The sequence below is a fragment of the Manacus vitellinus genome, unplaced genomic scaffold, assembly GCF_001715985.3.
Source record: "Manacus vitellinus isolate BGI_N305 unplaced genomic scaffold, ASM171598v3 scaffold_6_pilon, whole genome shotgun sequence".
Classification (NCBI taxonomy): Eukaryota; Metazoa; Chordata; class Aves; order Passeriformes; family Pipridae; genus Manacus; species Manacus vitellinus.
This window is the reverse complement of record NW_021940750.1, coordinates 10,871,289-10,891,491: the sequence shown is the minus strand read 5'-3', so window position 1 is coordinate 10,891,491 and position 20,203 is coordinate 10,871,289. Positions and strand designations below refer to the sequence as shown.

General features: G+C 37.6%; 1 protein-coding gene across 1 annotated transcript in view; it reads right to left on the bottom strand.

Moving 5' to 3' along the window:
• Nucleotides 1-19,591, bottom strand: part of AVEN (apoptosis and caspase activation inhibitor) — a 101,969-nt gene extending 82,378 nt beyond the window's left edge. The window contains exons 1-2 of the mRNA XM_029964076.1: nt 19,509-19,591; nt 19,349-19,460 (exon numbers count right to left, since the gene is read on the bottom strand). Of these exons, the coding sequence (XP_029819936.1) occupies nt 19,349-19,460; nt 19,509-19,591 (195 nt within the window). The remainder of the gene's footprint in view (nt 1-19,348; nt 19,461-19,508) is intronic.
• Between the last annotated feature and the right edge of the window lie 612 nt (nt 19,592-20,203).

Below are 20,203 nucleotides of genomic sequence, written 5' to 3'. Positions count from 1 at the left end.
AACTTCATAAGCAAGCTTCTTTCAGCACTGTTTGAGAGACTTGGTTAAGAACAGCATGAAGGAATGGTAAAACCACCGAAGAGATTAAAAGCTGCCATAATTACACAAACATACTCCCAGTTGTCAAACAGCTGACAAGAAGAAAAATATTCTGTGCATTCTCACTGGTTCTGTGCAATTTTTAGGCAAATTCTCTTTTCTTTCTATTCATCAGATAAATACACTAAAATGGGTGTTGTGGATAAACGGTTGGTTGTGTGGGCAAAGGGATGAAGTAGCAACTATATTACTGGAAACTGATGCAGAACTATAATTTCCACACAGCAAAGGTCAAATCCACTTACATCCAGATAAAAATAAACTTCTTTTCTGTTCTTCTCTGTGAATTGAATGATTTGCTATAATCCAGCAAACCTAGTGAAATTCAGTGCCCTAAATAACTTGGAGCTGATATGATTCACAAGACAAAGCAAGAATAGTGCTACACATATAGGTCAGTTTTGCACTTTACTTTTGTTTTTAAGAAAAAATCACAATCACCTTAGGCAACTATGACACTATCTACAATTACTTATTACAGACCTGTTTGAAGAATTCACCATTTTCAGCTGTCAACATAAACAAATCAGGAGTACCACCTTCTTATTTTAACAAGCTTCCAGTAAACTAACATGGATTCAAATGTTCACTCTTAAACTGGACTAAATTCTTTTCCACATTCTGTTATTAGCTATGTTATACAGTGCACCTCAAGGAAATTTCATTTCTTAGAAGTAAAATAGTTAACTTCAAGAAATAAACTACAAATTCTCAGGAACATTAATAGCAGTTATGCATCCTGGTTGCCCAAGTACTGTCCTGAGGCTTACTGTTGAAACGAATAAACTTCAAATACAAACCTGCTTCATTTCCAATAAATATTTAATGGAAAATTTTATATGATGCACTGTCATGCTACAAGATAAAACTGAAAATAATCAACATTCAATCAACTTAAAGATGTGTATTAACCATTAAAATGATCAAATACATTCAAAAACTCTGATCAGTGAAATTTCAGACAATAATTTGCTTCTACCATCTCACATGAGACAGCTACCATCTAAAGTAACAACCTAAGAAACAAATAAGCATATACTTTAATTACCTTCCTCTTAGCTGCCTATTCAGCTACACTATATACTGCTACCATGGTCATCCCATCCTACTGAAAATGAGTCTTAATCAGTACAGAGCAAACATTTGTCCTATGCTTAATGAAATAAAATAACTTCCCTTCTGCCACATCCCCAAATAACAGATGATACAAGCTGAAACAAATTCTAGAAGCCAACTCAAATATAACCTTTAAAACAGTATTACTTATATAAGGGAAAAACTTAAGCCTTTAAACAGTACTGAACTATATCTACACATTATTGCTCAGTGCTATAACGCACCATGATACCACAGAAGGTATAATATCTATCTGCTGTGCCTCTGTTTCAGGTAGGATTACGTGCATTATCATTTGCACACTACACTGAAATTTTGAAAGTGGGGAAAGTATGCAAAAGCCCAGTTGAATGAAACCTGGAAACCTTCAGACTATTCTGCGTATCAGAAGAACAAAAAAATATACACAGTATTTTGCCTAAACACTACGGTGCTCAAACAACAGTGAAAGAGCCAAGCTCCCTTGTAGAGGAACTTGCAAGATTTAGAGTCTTCTGCCAAACAATGCATTTTTATCCTTTACCAGAGCTTATGACTCCACTTTTCTTCTAAAGAAAAGCTAAGTGAATAGCACAAATGACCCCAATCTACAATTTACCACAGCAAAAGGATACTTTAGTACGCTATTTTTACATACATCTTTAGAGACAGTATAGTATTGAGAAAATGCAGGAAAACGTGGTCTTTAATTCAACTTTTCTTACATATGAGAACATGTTGATACACACAGTTCAGGAATTAAGGTGTTAAAATGAAGTAAACATTGTTCTGAACAGGTAATTTCCCCTGGGGTCATCCTTCTGCACTTCCCTGGAACCCTGAGTGGTTCGGATCAAACCAAGGCTGAAGTACCCAATGGAGAAAGTGCAACAGTGACCTCTTACATCCCCCTTCAATTACTCAACTGCTCTTCACTGTAAGTGCAATCACTCATAGCATGTTAAGCATATATGTCCAAGCATTCAACAAGAATTGTTGAGCTCATAGCCCTTTAAAAAAAATCCTGAAAGTGCATTAAAAGTCAGAGCTTTCATTAAGACTTTCTAAAACTGTATTTATTACCCTTAGGAAGCCACAGGAGCTAAGGCTTATAGCCCTTTTCCTGGTCAATTCTGATAACTCTGTAAGAAAAATTCAGAACACTTCAGTACTTAGAATATCCTACAGTAACATAAACATCATATGTTCAGCTTACCTCGCCTTGGGCCAACTGCCCTTCCCCATTATGTAGGTGTCATGCATTTATTAGATTTCTGTTCTTATTTATTTTGTAGTATTTCTCTCAATTCTCTTGCCAAGAATGTCACTTTACAGTATGTATGAAAACATAGTTTGAGCTTTTTTTGTTAATCTGTTAGAAAGAGCATAGCTATTTCTCTCCTTCACTGTCTTCCCAAATTATCTTTAGAAACTCTTCAGAATTACATTGATCAAATGCTACTTTCTTCCTTTGTTACTTAATCTCTGTATTACTCTTCTGAATATTACACCTCCAACACATTCATATTTCCTTAATCTTTTCCATTCTTTATTAGGGACACTTACCTACAATACCCCAGACACCTTATATACCCACTCAGAGTCCACAATAAATAGCTAGCCACTGGCACATGTGAACACTGCATGTTCACAGACAGTGATAACCACTGTCTACTCCCTACATTTGCTTTCTCACAACAAGCAACAGCACATACCAATTCCTTGAGTAAACTTCTGTCTTGATTTCCTCTTCCCTTCATAGAAACTGCTGTACAGCTGTGGTCAAGTGCAAGGACATTTCTGCTTATCTGTATCAATCCCAATTTCTCTTCTCATCAGGGGAAAAGACTAGCAAGACAAAATGAAAATATCCTGTGGGTTGAATAGACTATCTGCTGCATTATGAGTGGCAGATATCTTTTTCTCATTTATATGTAAAATAGTGAAGTGTCTGTGTAGAAACAATTTCTCCTCTCTTCATCCCAACTTCAGCAGCACCTGTTAAGGTAAAATTTTTACGGATGGAACTTGTAAGTCACAGGGTCAAAAAACCATATATAATTAACCAATAAAGCAGTTCATGATCTCTACACTTCAAATTGTTTCACAGAACAAAAGTCTGTATATGGATGCTTGTATGCATGTCAATAAGTAAGGCAGTTTGGCTGGTATTGACTACTGACATCAACTGTTCCTCTAGGCAGACAAAAGTGAAAATGTGAAAGACTTACAGTTACACTTTAATGACTTAAATTGCTCTTGGAAAGACATACTCGCTTTTAATTTAATGGTTCAAAGTTATTGGTGGTGTAACCAAACAGGAGCAATGCAATTACACCAGGAATTATCTTAGCACATTATAAATACAACACAGTCTCAAAAATATTTCCTTTTTTAGCAAAAGTGTTCATTAAATTCACTTTATTTACACTTAAATCCAGAAAGATACAGGAGAATCCCCTGACAGCTTAATTTATATATCACTATGATTGATAGACTTGTACTTTAAGATAGTTATATATAGCATAATAACCTTTAAAAGAGTTGTTCCTATTTTACACATTTACCTAATTACAACCCCTAGACATATGTCCTTCTTCTCTTCTTGTAAGTAATTGCTTGACAAAGGAATACATCATCTGGTTTATTGTGGTGGAAATTCATTTGGACTTTCTAAAAGAAAGTCGGTAAAGAAAAACTGTCTTTAAAGAAAAACAGAATATATTTAGAACTATGGCAAATTAAAGCAGAACTGCATTTTTAAATTAGTGGTATTATTTTACAAAAGACAAAATACTAGTGCAGTTTTATCAATACTGATGCAAGTTTGTAGGTGTTTAGAATCAAGATGTCCTTATCTGCAAGAAATAATAGAGAACTCCATGAAGTTACCTAGACAGACAGTTGGAATTCAATGACAGATTTTGAAATGCAATTCAGAATGATATGGACAAGGAGGAATCTTGTTTCAAAAACAACAAAAATAAAATAATAGCAAATGTGAATTTACAAGGTAAACATGTCTGTCAGTATACTGCATACAACTCTGCTATCTGGGAAAATCCCACGAAGCATGCCAACACATTGTTCAGTCTACCTAGGAATATTAATGATACATTTCTGTACTGAGAAAAATGAGCAAGTTAGAACAATATAAAAAGGGCAGTATGAAGTAAGACCAGAATACAATCTCATAAACTATTCTTATTTAGTACTCTTAATCCAGATTTTAGAAGAGTAAACAAAAGATAAGCTTTGTAAATCTCCCTGAAAAATAAGATTTTCCCAATGCAGTGATATCATAAGATACCACTTCTTTAAGAGACAGAAAAGAATATTTTGTAATAACACTCAGGAACAGTTGCCAAAAACTGAGCTGTTAGCTTATCTGTACTGCATTGTTTTCAAGAGATATCATATTCACACGTCTGATCATAATGACAGTGAAAAAGTAAATATAACAATCTTGTCCACCAAACTATTTTGCTTCAAAGTTCTTGCTTATTCTATCTAGAAGAAACAAATAATTGAAATGGATTAAAAACTTTAAATGAAGAAGACTGTATTCTTATTACTGTTTAACTGGAACAAAACCTCCACCTCTTAAAATATACTTTGTACTCTGTAAAGTTATAACATGATCAAGCACCAGGACTACAAGTTGTACTTCACCTTTCTCACAAACCATTATTAATATTTCCACAAACTATAGCCATATTCTGTACAAATCTTACATCTCACTGAATTGGAACTAGAGCTTCTATTAGGAGTTAAATTTCTCCCTTAGATTCACTGAGACAGGTGACAAAAAAAATAAAGTCCCACAGGCAAACAGCTTGGTTATTTTGTTTGCAACTACTGATTTAAATGGCAGACTATCTTCCCTTTCAAAGAACTAGAAAACAATCCATAAATCCTGATGCTCACTTTTCACTGCCCTCTCAGAAATATCTCCATGACCTAGTACACGATTAGCTGCATGGTCCTTCAAATGAGTGCCTTATGGGACAAAATCTAATACACACCGCTCAAGTTTTGTATTGCAACTTTTAGAGACTCCATTTGAAAACTGTTGATAAATTAAAAACTTAATAACCATACAATGTACATTATCAAGACACGGGGCTTGGTTAAGCAAAAACTGCATATATCAAGACATTGCTCATTAGATACAGAATTTCCCAAACTACGGAACCACTAGCTAAAATTTCACTTTACTCTTGTAGATTAAAACTCCAAACTGAAGGATATTTGATGGAGTATATTGTGATAATAGTATCATTACAAATTCAGCACTCATTCTGTACTAATTGCAAAACTCAGTAAAGAATCAACAAGTTGCATTAACTGTAGGAGTAATGCTTTGCCTTCCTTCACCAAGGTTGAGCCACACTGCGAACAGAGTCTGTAGGAAGTTTGTCCAGCTGCTGTCTATAGATAAAGAGACTTTTGATTTTCTAAACTTGCCAAGCTAATGCATTTCCATCAACAGAAAATCAACCATATTTTTTCTTTAATTCACTGGAAATCATTATGTGAAAGTTACTGGCAGCTACGCAACTCAGGCAATTTATACAAAATTGTCACATGGACCTGCACAAAACCTGGCAGCTTTATTACCTTCAAATTTACAGTAACTTTAAAAAGCTGACTTTTTTCTTCCAAACATCAGTCAAAAATATGAGTGCAAACAAAATAGGAGCCTCTGTCTTGACAGAAATAACAGGTTTCAATAAAAGCTTACAAAGTATATTGTCACAAAGGTTTAGCATTTTCAGTAAGATTACCGATTGTTCCTATGTATAGACTGTATTTGGCAAAAGTCAGAAGTTTTATATATGGCATACATATGGCTCCACATATGTGAATGCTGTATTACACTTAGTGTCCTAGATTGGTTAAGGAAATCTAGAGAAAGTTATTTGTTCTTACCAAATCTGCTGTTCCTAAGCAGAAGTGCCCTGAGTTGCACTAGAGACTGACTGTATCCTGAAATCGATTCAATTCTTATGTGTTAATGGCAAAGTGTTATAGACTAATCCAAGCTGAAAGGGATTGCAAAGGTTATCTTGTCCAACCACCTACTCAAAAGAAGGTCAAAACTGAAATCAGACTGGGCAGGTTGTAGCTTTGTCCACTCACGGTTTGAAAACCTCCAATAGTATACCTAAATCTTAGCATTTCATTTTGCTGTTTTATTCTAGTACTTCTAAAATTGCAAAGGCAGTCATATTAACAGCTTTAACAATAACTTGTAAACAATACACATGAGGAATTCTGTAACATCACGGAATCAAAGTGTATTGAGGGTAAATATCCACCTCAACAGTTAAATAAGAGACTTTTTGAATGATATTGCTATTTTACTGGTCTTCACGAGTCAATGGGTAAGACAGTCTCTCTCAATAAAGGTATCTTTTATAAACTGAGATGTATTGAAAAGCTTTGTACTTCTGCAACCATATCAGTGATGAAGTAAAAGCATGACTAATTATGTAAAAAGCTCATTCAAAGCAGCCACCTGCAGAATAGAGACAAAATTGAGTCTTGATCCTAACTCACAAAGGTTATTTCTTAAACTTGGAACAAAGGCTGCTCTACAGAGCGAAGTTTAGAGAAGATCTCAGCTATATTGACAAGTCTAATGTTTAGTCAATAACCCCTACAAGCACACAGTTTTAGGACAAAGCCAACACAAATCCAGTGACTCTACCAAGGATCAAAAATAACATGTTGAAGAAGCTTCAGGGTTTCTCATGCAAGGAGAGATATGTGACAAAGTTTCTCAACAGATCCATCTTTTTACCACAGTGAAAATAGAAAAAATAAACAAACAACCCTCCCGAAACAACCTCTTGAAAGATTTCTTGCTGTGCTATATTACAAATGAAAGGAGTCCTCCAAAACTCACATTTCAATAACAACAAACCTACTCCTTATCTTCAGATTCAAAAATGTTTGATAATATATAGTAACAAGTTAAAAGTTTAGGGTTTTTTAAATGCATCTATTTGGTAAAAGAGAAAGCACATAGGAGTAAGACATTATTTTTCTATGGACTTCAAAACATGAAAATATCTTAGTGATATTCACTCACACTGTTCTATTTTCAATTGGCACAGCATTAAAGATGAAAAAATTCTGAAGGACACCAAACAGAACAGTATTCTTTGAAATTGTACATCCCAACTGCCAGAAACATAATCAATCATTTTCCTCTCTTTTCTACTCCTAACCTTCTGCCAGCTTAAGTTCCTTTATCGGTTCACAGCAGAATGAGACATGCAAAAATAAAGGTTAGATAGGCTGAAAGTATGTCATAAAACATGGGAACTGGGAAGTAGGTCTTTTCCTTCATGTCTGGCAACAGTTATCTGCTAGACTGGCTAAGTGTACTGGTAAGCCGTATCCTTGGCTTTAATTTCCTGCAATTTTAACCTTGTTTTTCTAAAGTAAATTTTGTTTTGTCTTTCCACTAAAGACTTACAGATTCTCCATTACTACTCCTGCTTCACATAAGACATGTGGATATAGAGGTGCTCTTCGTCAAACTCACATAGTTAAGAAAAAAAATGCTTTGCTACAAATATTTATGTTGATTAAATTTTTAACATAAACTTCAGAACATTTGCGACTGCTTTTAGTCCCCCTTTGCAGTTAAGGTTTTAAGATGGTCACTAAGCTGTGTAAGGCATCATTTTAGAGGTTCTATATACAAGTACTGATGTTTGGTTCATGGTGGGAAATTCTATCTTGAATTTAAATTAAAACCTCCAACACCTGTCACTTTTTCAGAACAACTATCACATAATAACAGCATATTGCAAACACATAAATATTGAGATAATGAAAATTAAAGCTGCAAAAGGAGACACCCTATCAAGTTGAAACCCTATATCAAGAAATTCCAGTGGACAGCATTTTGTTTTCCTCCTCCCTTTCACTGTGTCTGCAACATTTTAAGTAGCATAGCCCCTAAGATTTTCATTCTTCATTATTAATATAATGCCATTTCACAAATATAATTTCACATGCTACCAAAAAACCTCACATCTCTACTACCCTTCTATCAACAAATTGGCAGATCCAGCCATTATGCATTTTTGAAACTAAGTTGCATTATTGCCACACATTTATGGTGTGGTAGGATGAAGCAGTAAGACTTGAGTTACACACTGCCTTGTTTGACAATATTTTCAGAAAGGAGGGTCAAAAAGGGGTAATTTTTAGGACCAATAGACAGTCAAATGAACAAGTTATATAAAAGACACTAAGGATAAAAAGCAGACTGTCTGACAGGCAAACAAAATGCATAGCTATAAAGCTGAATGCAAAAACCACATACCAAGAAAAAAAGAGGCAGGATATAGATACATTGAATGACACCAAGTATAAAAAGAAGCAAGTCACGCTTAACCAACTAACCACACTTACAGCAATTCTACATCAAAAAGATACTATCCTTGATGCCCAGGGTTTTAAACAGCATTTCTTAGACCAATACTACAATTAATGTTTTTCTTTATACGATGGAAAACCAGAAAACATACAGAGAGTACTAACTACCCACTTGACAAACAAACACCAAACCCTTTCTTTCTCCCTGTCTTTTCAATTATGTGAGGAACATACGGGCTGATCCATTTTCATACATGTCTGCAAACCAGTCAACATAGTGATGCGAGGAAAGTGGAAATGAGTAAAACAGTAATTCATCAAGGATATGCTTCCAAATTGAAGACATTGCAATCCCTGCTTCATAGTCAAGGCAGCATTTCCCTGACAGTATATCTGAGTGGTGCAAAAACAGCAGCCACTTATACCCTCCATTATCAACTTCCTCACAAAAGTCAGCCCCTTCCTAGCACAAACTCAGCGAAAAAGGAACAAATCAGTTGGAATTCTCTCAGGCACCATGCGATGTGTTGTCCCGTTATGCAGCAAATTACTGCCAAACATCTGATTTGTGGTGGGTTTGCCTCCAAAGGTGAGAGTGTCAAATCCATAGGCACTGTCATTTAAAATACAGCTGTATTATGGACAATGTGTCTCTATGATGCTCCTCCGAAACAAAAGGTAGCAACACACCACACAGCCCATTTTCAAGCTTTTTCAGCAGTATAGTTCAAAGATGTATAGGTAGTAGTATAGTTCCCAGAGCAGCATGTTCTCCAACTGCTATTTGAGTATTAATGATGAACATGTTTGTGGATTCTGTTTATATATAAAAATATCAATATAACACAAATAAAAGATGTAGAGACATCACATTGTTTTGACTCAGGTAAGCCAGAAGCAGAACGTTTTATCACCAAAGTGTGACATGCACTTGGTCTCAAAGCAGTACACTTTTGACAGAAATACAAAACTTTAACCAGCAAAAATAGTTCTGTTTGTCCTGAAATGACCTGAGAATTGATGGGGACTGGGGCATAAGAGAGGGGATTGCCAAAACAAAGTATCTCAAAGAGACAGTGTAAATAAATACAATCCATGTTTATTCAGCTGCTGCAGAACTACAGTATTTTATCCAGGAAGTGGAAATAAGTTCAGTTCCCTTCTCTGCACGAATGCACTTCAAGTTGCATCTCCCACTTTCCATGAGAACACAGTGACTGTACATACTCTGAAATGTGAGATCTAACCTGTTTTCTCAGCCAGACCTATTTTATTTTGTATTGCACCTCTTAGTAGAACTCAAGAAGCTGGTGGCCTGTGTGCCCTGTATATGCTTAATCACCATGCACACAAAAGAAAAAAAGAAAAAACAAAAAAGTAACGCTTCACATCATTCTATCTTTCATTCCTGCTCTCTTTATGACAATATCATGTTTTTACATAAAGTACAAAGGGTCTGAAAAAAAGGAATTGAGGGAAATTCAGATAAAAACTATTTCAAGTTCAATGGCAGGTCACTTAGCTGAGAGGTGAAAAAAAAAGCAAACTTGACTGCACTTTGTATTGGAAACTGGGAAGAAAACATCACAGTTTGAACTTGTTCCTTTTTTCCACATTCTCCAAATCTTTTGCCTCATTACTCACTGCAGACGGAAACTTTTTCATCATGTACTCTGTATCCAAAAAAGGTTCTGTGTCCACTGCCTCCCTCTTTACAAAAAAGCATCAGTGCTTATGGCTCTGTAACATTACACACAAGCTGTTTCTAACATGAACTGGTAGATGCAAAGATGATTTTGCTATATATTTTGAGAAGGAGTTGAAAATAATACACTACCTTATTATGAGACTTTTTTCCTGCATCATAAATGGCATTTTCAGTGGCTAATAAAGGATACAATAAGACAAGAAAATAAACAATTATTGATAAACTCATCAATCTGTTTTGCTGTCTCACTGAAAATAATTAAACTATTTTTCATTATACCTTCTCCTTCAGGGTTTCATGTAATTTAGATAAGATTTTTTTTCCCTTCCAATTATTCAACAGAAAATTAGCACTTGTAAAAGTCTCTTAATTGCAATTCTTGGCAGCCAGCTTAAACAAGCCAGTATAGAAGTTTGCAAATCCTTTCATTTTTATGCTCAATTTTTTTTCCAGACCACACCCAATGAAATACAGAGACTAAAAAAAAAAAACCTTGATATTTAATATTTTGTGTATTGCACTTTCTGATTCGTCAACAATATTAATAAAATTAAATAGTAGTGTTAAACATGAAATCTATTCCATCATTACAATGACACATACCAGAGTAAGTTAAAAATTATTTCTATAAAAGTATTAATGGAGATGAGGTGACACGTTTGTATGCTCACAGTCTTTTCATGTTGGCATAGTGACCTATTGACGAATTTGTAGTAAGCCTTCAGTGAGTTTTCAGCATTGCTTCTCATAAACAGCAACAATTTATTTCTTTATTGCTTACCTAGACATCAGAGCTCTGTCAGTAAAAGTTCAAGTTTCTATTATAAACCACTTTTTCAGCTTGGGGGAAAAAGAAAAAAGCTAAAGCTTTTTTTTTTTTTTTTCCTTTAGACTAAGGAAGGAAGAGCCTCAACAAAGGTTCTTTCATGAAAAGAAAAAAAATATCCCTGCAAAGAGTAATCCTCTTCACTAGTTTGCTCTACTGGTGACCTTTAGAAAGATCTACCAAAGCTAAAGAGAAGCTTAATTAGCAGAAAGGGCAGCTGAGAGAGCAGGTAGCATGAAGAAAAAAGCTTTTAGTCTTTATTGTACAGGATGAGAATTTTTGAAAGAGGGATGAAATCCTAAGACTGCTTCATAAATGTTGGATACTGGAACTCATCACTCTGTGTTAGCTAAAGATAGAATTATCCAAGAGAGACATCCTATTCTGAAAACAATGTTTTGCCTAACAGGAATGGTGCTCTAGCTAAAGGGAAAAACATCTCATGAAGTACACAAGAAAGAGACTTATTCTTGAAGTTTCTACATAAAATTGTGACTGCTCCAATGATCACTAAGTATGGTTCTAGAAGCTGTTTTAATGCCTTGAATAGCAAAAAGTATTTCTCTTGCCTTGATTTTTCAAAGGTGTTATGGGCAATTCAAACAATTAGTTATGTGACTGTGACCTGGTGTGAACTATTGTCCTCTACGATACGTAACTTGTAGATAAAGAGTATAACCAAAGTTTCCTCTCCGAAAAGCATCACTGCACTTGCAGAATACCAATCTCAAATAACAAAAGAAAAAGTCTAGATCCTGAGAAGTTCTTATGTTCAAACCTACTTACAGCTGAAGAAAAAACATGATTCATATCTACATTTAACATCAGTAAAAAGCCTACCATTAAACAAGGCTTAAATAATTCTATATGAACAGAACAAAACTTACCCTGTGCTCATGAAAACTCCACTTCTGTGTATTGCATCTCCATGTTTATTCTGTGAGTATCAGCCTCTTGAGAGGATGTTATTTTGTATCTAAACCATCTTCATTAATTGTTTTATAACTACACCAGAGTGGTATACTACCATAGATGTTTTCAAATATCTGTCTTTGCATTCACTCAAAAAAACCCCTTTGTTATTTGTATATCAAATTTGAATGCAAATTACTGCAGACATTTTAGAGATCACCACTCGAAGCCCAGACACCCTTCCTTCACTGATCTTCAACTTTTTTTGGAAGAGGGTGGAGGGGGAAATCCTCTGAAAGATATTTTTCTAAATAGCCTTAAAGAATGTGCTTCCCTAAGTCCAACACGCAGCATAAGGTAATGAAGAATCATGGTCCAAGGTCCTCAATGCCCTAATGCCATATTTAAAAAAAACAAGATGTTAAAATGTAATTTTATTTTGCCGTTGATCTAGAGTATAATTTTAAAAAGTAAGAGCTACCACACAATGATGCTCTGACCCTGAACTTAACACTACTGTGAGGAAGCTCTAAGAGTCACTTAGAACTTTCTGAAAGTGCAAACACATCTAAACTCCCAACAAGTTAAAGGAAGACTGGGTTGTACCTGCTGGGATACACTACAATCCCAGGATTTTATGTGCCTATTACACTTTTATGTGCTACAGTTTGCACTGGTTGCCAGACTTAGGTGCATACAGACCAGTAACTGCAGGAGAACTTTGTATCCATTTTGCAGCAGATGTTGAGCTACAGACAGCACTCAGCTGTGACTCCATCAGGAGTGAAAACAATTTGAGGCAATTTTGCACCAAAAAATCTTCATGGACAATAACTCAAACTAAGACAAAAATACTGAAGGAACTAATTTTTCTCATTAGCACAATTCATTTTTATAATTTTACCTCTACAAAAACATTTTACTCTGAGACTTTTAACATCCTTGCTAACCATGAGGTTGAAGTGGAAGAAAAAGAAATACGGGGGATGGGATCATTTGAGCATCTGTTACAAATTAACAGGAACATAATAGGCCAGTAAAGTCAGCAATGCGGCATAATGTGAATAATACAGCCTGAAACAGAATACTGGGGGGAAAAAAACCTCAAACCAAACCTCCCCCCCCCCCAAAAAAAAAACAACCAAAACACCAAAAACCTTAATTTGGCAGGCAATCAGAAAAAGATCAAGGCCTCCCAACATGTCAGTGACAGAGCAGTTGCCTAGGAAGAACTGTGGCCCAGAATCATCACTCTGTTCTCTATAAGGCAAAGATCCCAGCTATTCCAGGGTTAAAGAGACTGTACAGTCTGTAACTGTAGAATTATCCTCAGGGAAAAGAGAAGCAGGAATAGAAATAGGTGCTTGAGGCAAGTTTTTTATGCACTCCAGAAGATTTATGAGTTTTACCAGCAAGATGTATTACTAAGTCTACCGGCAGAAGATTTAAAAGTCTTATTAACAAAAATAAAACAAACAAAGAAACAAACCCATAAACTGCCCCAACCCCCCTATATCCACATAAAAGTACTGAGGAATTGCATACCTGAACAAGAACAGTGAGAAATGGACCCTACTCTATGCCTTACCATAGAATACTGAATCACACAGGCTTGAAATCCTCTGATTATGAAACTGAGTAAGAAATATTCCTCCATACTTTTTATAAGGCTTTAAATCACCACTGAACCAATAATCAGCAATTTTTTGTTTCTTTACAATACAGGGAAACCTGACAGCTACAAAGGCTGTGCAGAACGATTAGACTGGCTGGGAACTCTTAACAGAGCTCCTGAAACTACCCAGTTACTTTTGTAAGGAAAAGAGCACGGCACTGCATGGAATAATTTTTAATCAAATTACATCACTTCTACAAATTTATTTATTCTTCACCAGAAAAACCTACTACCTACACTTTATATATCCAAACAAACTCCTGTATTATGTTCTCTAGGACCAAACACTTATCCCAGTAGCACAACAAGATTTTTAGCTCAGAATTACAGAGTTCCCTTCCTACAAGTAACTTCTGAGTTCTGTTTGGAAGAAATACCCAGGAGCAAGTCCTAATAATTCACACGTTTGACTTTCACATATTGTGCTGTACGTTCGAGAAACACTATGAGATGAGAAAAACATTCCCAGCCCGTGACATGCACACATCTTTACTCTCCATCATGTAATTCTGGCTCTTTCCAAGTTCAAGGAAGCGCGGCTGGGCCATCCAGCATGGGAGCAGCCAGCGGGTGGGCTGCCTGCACCACCTACTGGTCTCTTACAGCATTGATTCATCGCCCTGGATGGACGGATGGATGGATGGATGGATGGATTCTTAAATGTGTAGTTTTAGTCCTACCCGAAATTCTAAAATCTTCAGTTAAATATGATGGGAAGTTCTTCTCCAATATTCAAAATATTACCATTTCATTTTAATGAAATCATAATTGAAATCATAAATAATATCCACTCTATTTTATTGGGTAATTAAATCTAAATAAGAGAAGGATGGAAAGTTGTGTTTCACATGATTAACAAAATATGCAGCTGCTAAAGTTTCTTCTGTAAGCTAGAAAATATTTGGGATAACCTGTTTGAAAGTTACCAAATTACTACCCCAGAGACTTGAGGGGAAAATGAGGAACAAAAGCACTTAAGTAGGCAAGGACAGAAAAGCACAGCCATCCAAAATATAAAAAACCTCAAGCTCTTTCCAAGGAAGTAACGGAGTCAGACATGAAGGTGCTGTGCAGCAATGGTGCTGCATGTTCACCTGTGAAATGGGATGCTTTTGATACAAGTGTCTCAGGTTAAATTAGCAGGAAAGTTGGTAAAATACAATGAAGGAATAACAATAAATATCACTAAACCATTCTACACTAAACAATTAGGGATTATTACAAAACATTGCAGTCCCCAGCACTGTGAAAAACAGGTTCTTCTGTTGTCTAGAAACTGAAAAGAATAAATTAACTTTCACTGTATAAAAAGCATTTCTCTTTTTCCATCGCACAGACAGCCTTGAAAAAATAAAAGAAAAGTAAATAGGACTGTGACAAGTGGTTACACATCAGCTCGAGTGAGTAGGCTCAGTAACCTTCACCATACATATTTTTCTGTACTGATCTCCAAGTACTTCCTACACAATCCATTACACAAGCTACCTACCCTTTCAGTCACAATTTTTATTCTCAAGGCCCGAATTCAACCTTCTGATTCTTAACAATGTTTTTCTTCTTGTCCTGCCTAAAATGGACCTGTTTACAGCAACCTTTCTATTTAATGGAACATTTCTATACAGGCCTGTTCAAAGTGTCCTCTTTGCCAGATAGAGGGAAAAAAAAGAAAAAAAAAAGGAAGAAAAAACAAAACAAAAACAACCACCCAACCAACCAAAAAAACCCAACCAAAAAGAACCAGGTTTTTGAGCCTGTCCTCCTAGGTCATATCTTCAAGACTTCATACCTTTCTTCATTCCTTCCCTCTAAACTTTCCCAGCTGGTCCAAATCTTGCCAGAATAGAACCAGTTCTTCAGTGTGATTGTATTGCTAATCAATACCTTCTCATCCATTAAACTGACAATTTCCTTCTATAAAATTGCAGCTTAATCAGTCACACACCTTTATAGATTTTTCCTATGTAAATGTAGTTTACAAAATATTTGACCTTAAATTACACCTTAGTGCAGGCTGTTTCTCCCATTTGTTGAGACTGTGTTCTGTGCTCCACCCTCCTGCCAGTTTAGCACTATCTGCAAATTTTAACACTGTATATTTTAATCTTTCATCAGAATTATTAATAGAAACGCTGAGCATGAGCAGATACAGAATGAAGCCTTGCAGAATTCTGTTTAACAAACACCAGTTTGACACTGAACCATCACAGCAGATAAACTCCTGAGAAGGGAAGCTCTTCACACCTCATTAGTAATTAAGTACAGCTCACAGACTGATGTACATTAATTTAAGTAAGGGGTTTTTTAGTTGCTTTTGAGAACATTAATTTAAAATATCAAAAGATTTATTGTCTTCAAGATCCAGAAATCTATTCTTCTTCTATCTGCACAAGTTGTGTTACAGTGTTCCAAAGGAAATCAAACATATCCGCATATGAAAAATGCAAGCTTTTTTTACTGTGTCTGTGAACTGCTTTTTGCAGTTGCTTAGAATGTAAAGATTTAGCTCATACTCCTTAGGAAAAAATTATCTAATGCTTACAGCATTAGATGTTCTCTTAGATCAGTTCTGTATGTGCATAGCCCACAAGAATGAAGATATAATAAACACTAAATAAACATGATATCTTGAAACTAACCATACCTAAGAAAAACTGCACCAAAATCCATCTGTTAACCTCCATTCTTAAAAAATAAAATATTTACTGCAACCAGTGCCCCAAACCAGAAAAGGAACATTGAAACAGACCTGCCAATTCCACCTGCACTGAAGCAGTCATTACATGCACACTCAGTAAATAACTGAATAGAAAGTTTAAAAAATACTTTGTAAATTGCAAACATAAAGGACAATGAAAAATCTCCTTAAACAACCCACAAAAGAATGTGGTCAAGGACCATCAAAATAAAACCCAGTGTCATGTCCACAGTTTCAGAAAGTTGTTTCTGTTTTAATATGTTGTATCTCATAGAGAGGGCAATTCTAATATTCTGACAGTATGTAAAATTCTGAGCAAGTTAGAGGAGTTAGACTAAAAGTGAGAGATTATATTGGGCCAACGTCAACTGGATCTTTTACTTTAAGCATTATAATTCCACATTTTACTAAAAATGAGTGATTGCAACCGTGTTTTATTCATTTAACATAGCACAGAGCAGCTAAAGCAGACTGAAACAACAGAAAATTATTCAAGATGACAGATCTACAAAGAAATCTGCCATTTGGTAAACCAGCTGGTCATAATTAGACAAACTCATTTTTGAAGGGAGGACACAAAATCTTCAGTAATCAAGCCAGTTAAACCAACAAGCACACTAGTTACAAAAAGACATAGCAGGTGGAAGATCCTTTTCCCTCTTAACCAGGAATAAAAACACTTGTCCTCACGTTTTCTAAACCAATTCCATGTTTGAGAGAGGTAGCATCTTGTTTCAAGTGCAGAGCTGGGAGTTACTCAGAGAGCCACCTCCTTAAGAGCTGACAGAAATCATGAAAACTCTCTAAGATCCTGATCCACAGCTGTATGTACCATGCAGGGTATGATGTCAATTATTTATAAACAAACAGCACCCTGATCTCTTTCTACAGTAGCACACAGCCAAGGTGTGAAGAACTGACTCAGCAGGTACTGGGTCTTCACAGGCTTTGCAAGTAACACAGCTGATTATCCATGACTAAAACCAAAGAATAACAGGACTCTTGTAGTAGCATAAAGCATATAATGTGGTGTTCCATTTTCATGTGTCCACACAAAACTGAGAACCCAATGTGCCACCATGACACTTTCTTCTCCCTGTTGTACAGGTCAGAAATGATATCCACCTGTAGCTTCAAACACAAGCTTAGGAACAATTAAATTAAAACGTCCAAACCCACAAAATTTTAAGATCAACAGTGGTTTTAAATGAATGCAATTGACTAAGAAATATTTGCAATTTAATGCAAATTTCTACTTTACTGGAAAAAAAAAATTTTTAGAGAAGATTTCAGCTTCTCAGTACACAGTGAGGAAAGAGAATGTGGTAAGACCATCACACTCCTTGTATTATTACCCAGCTTTCCAGGTTTACCATTCACACATCACCACTTCAAAAGATTTGCCCCCTGTTACTGAAAGACAGTGAGGTCTTCTCTCACACAAACTGCTCAATCTGGACCAAGCACCCCTCACTGAGGTGGTGCACTCAGGTAATACAAGTCACCTTGCTGAACAGAGAGAACACCAAGGAACTGGCAATAAAAGGTGGTAACTCCCTGTCAGACAAGAACTGGCCACACAGATGAAAGAAGGAGGTCCTCCCTGCTTCAGAAGTGGTAAATTACGGGACCGGCTCAGCAGCACTAGAACCAGCAGCTGCAGGCTGGCATATCGCTGTATGGCTGGACTGCTGGGAGCCCATCCTATCCAAGCTGCTAAGCACAAGATTTGTGGCAGGTGTGCTAAGAGACTATACAATGCATAATATCCAAACCCTCCAGTGCAGGAAGAGCATTACACTTGAATAGTCTTTAGCAGAGTTCTGGGAAAATCTTAGCTATTGTTTCACTTTCAAACATGAGTGCTAAAATGTATCTAAATACAGTAACAAAATTAGTATTTTATATTTTTTAAATCCTCCAGTAACCATGGGAGTTCTAAGACAGATAAAACACTGGCTGGAGTCAATTGAAGCCATGGCATTGTAATAGTCGAAGTCAATCTAATCAACATGATGCTGGAAATGGGGTAGCAGCTGGTCTCCCAGCGCTGCCACTACCAATCAGTAAGCATCATTGTAACGTGTCTGCCAATCCAGATTTCTACAATCAAGATTTCTATGTTGCAACAATGCTAACGGAAGCGAGACAATCTGGATGTAGTACTGTCAAAGTATTTTTAATGGAAACTGTTTTAAAGGCACAAATCTGACACCATGGTAGGTTACAGAAAGCATTTTAGCACTTCCACAGGAAATTGCAGATGTAGTTGTGGTACACATTGGTATGTCTGTGCTACTTTTAATCTGTTAAAATACTTTATAATTAGTCAAAGCACAACCATTAACTTGTACTAATGGTAAATATGTGTTCCAGTGAATCACAGATATCCATTATGCAAGATCTCAGTAAAACAGGCTGGACAAGACACACGCTCATTTCGACTTCGGACTATAGAATCGTTAAGGTTAGAAAAGATCTCAAAGATCATCCGAGCACAACCATTAAATCGACTATGCCAAAAACGTTCAGCAATTCTTCACGTCTATTTGTAAACAGAGATGCATTTTTTCTGATGCATTTTTCAAACAAGACTTTTATCCCTTCAGCGCAAAATCATAAACGTATTTCGGCCAGAATACTCCTGTGCATACCGCACCAAGGCGCACTGCTGCTGGCTGAGCCGTGCCAGGGCAGGACGATGGGAGCAGAGCGCCCGTGCAGGCGCCGGGCTGGCCCGAGAGGTAACGCCGGCAGTCCCAGCGCGCCCCGCAATACTGCCCCACCCGCCAAACTCCCGGGAAGGGCCGCGAGAAAACGCTACCAACCCTCGGGAAAAGGAATAGAGGAGGGAAGGGTTGTGCCCCACCCAAGGGCCGCCCGGCCCAGGCCGCCCAGCCCGCCCCCACGCCCGCGGAGGGCGGGCTCTGCTCCCGCTACCCGCTGGTGCTGGGGAGCGCTGGGCGGCGGCGCTGCCCGCGACCCCGAGGCTGTCGCCTGCCCGGCCCCCGCCTCCTCGTTGTCCGTAAGCGCGCGCTCTTCCCCGGCCCCGCTCCTCCGGGACCGTGGCAGTCCCGGCCGCTTCCTTCAGCTGCTCTGCCTTCGGCCGCCGCCGCAGGCCGCCCGCCGCCGTGCCGGACCCCTTCCTGCAGAGCCCGGCTGCCGCCCCGCTCCGCGCTGCATGGCCGGGCTGCGCCTCCCGGGCGCGGCGCCGCACCCCGCCCGCCCGCTGCCGGAAAGGGGCCACTTGCCAGGGCCACGGGGAAATGGCGGCGTCCGCGACCTCAGCAGCGCCCGCTGCCGGTGGCTGGCGCGGCCGGGCCGGAAGCGCGGCGGGGAACTCACTGTCAGCCCCGCGCCTCCGGGACAGCCCCGCACGTCCCGGGGACAGCCGCGGGCAGTGGCCGCGGGATGCTCTGCCCCTGCATCCTCTAGAGGTCTCAACGAGCAAGGAGTGGAAAATCGCTATCCACATGTATTAAAAATAAAGGAAAAGAACTCCAGCAAATATGTATTTAATGTTTAGAAAACAGTATGGTGAACTAAAGCCACATGAATCATGGAATTGTTTAGGTTGGAAAAGACCTCTAATGTCACTGAGTTCAACCATTAACCCAGCACTGCCATGTCCACCAATAAACCGTGTTCATTAGCACCACATCTACACATCTTCTAAATACCTCCAGGGATGGTGATTCTACCACTTCCCTGGGCAGCTTGTTGCACTCCTTAACCACCCTTTTGGTGAAGAAGTTTTACTCATATCCAATCTAACCCTCCTGTGGTGCAAGTTGA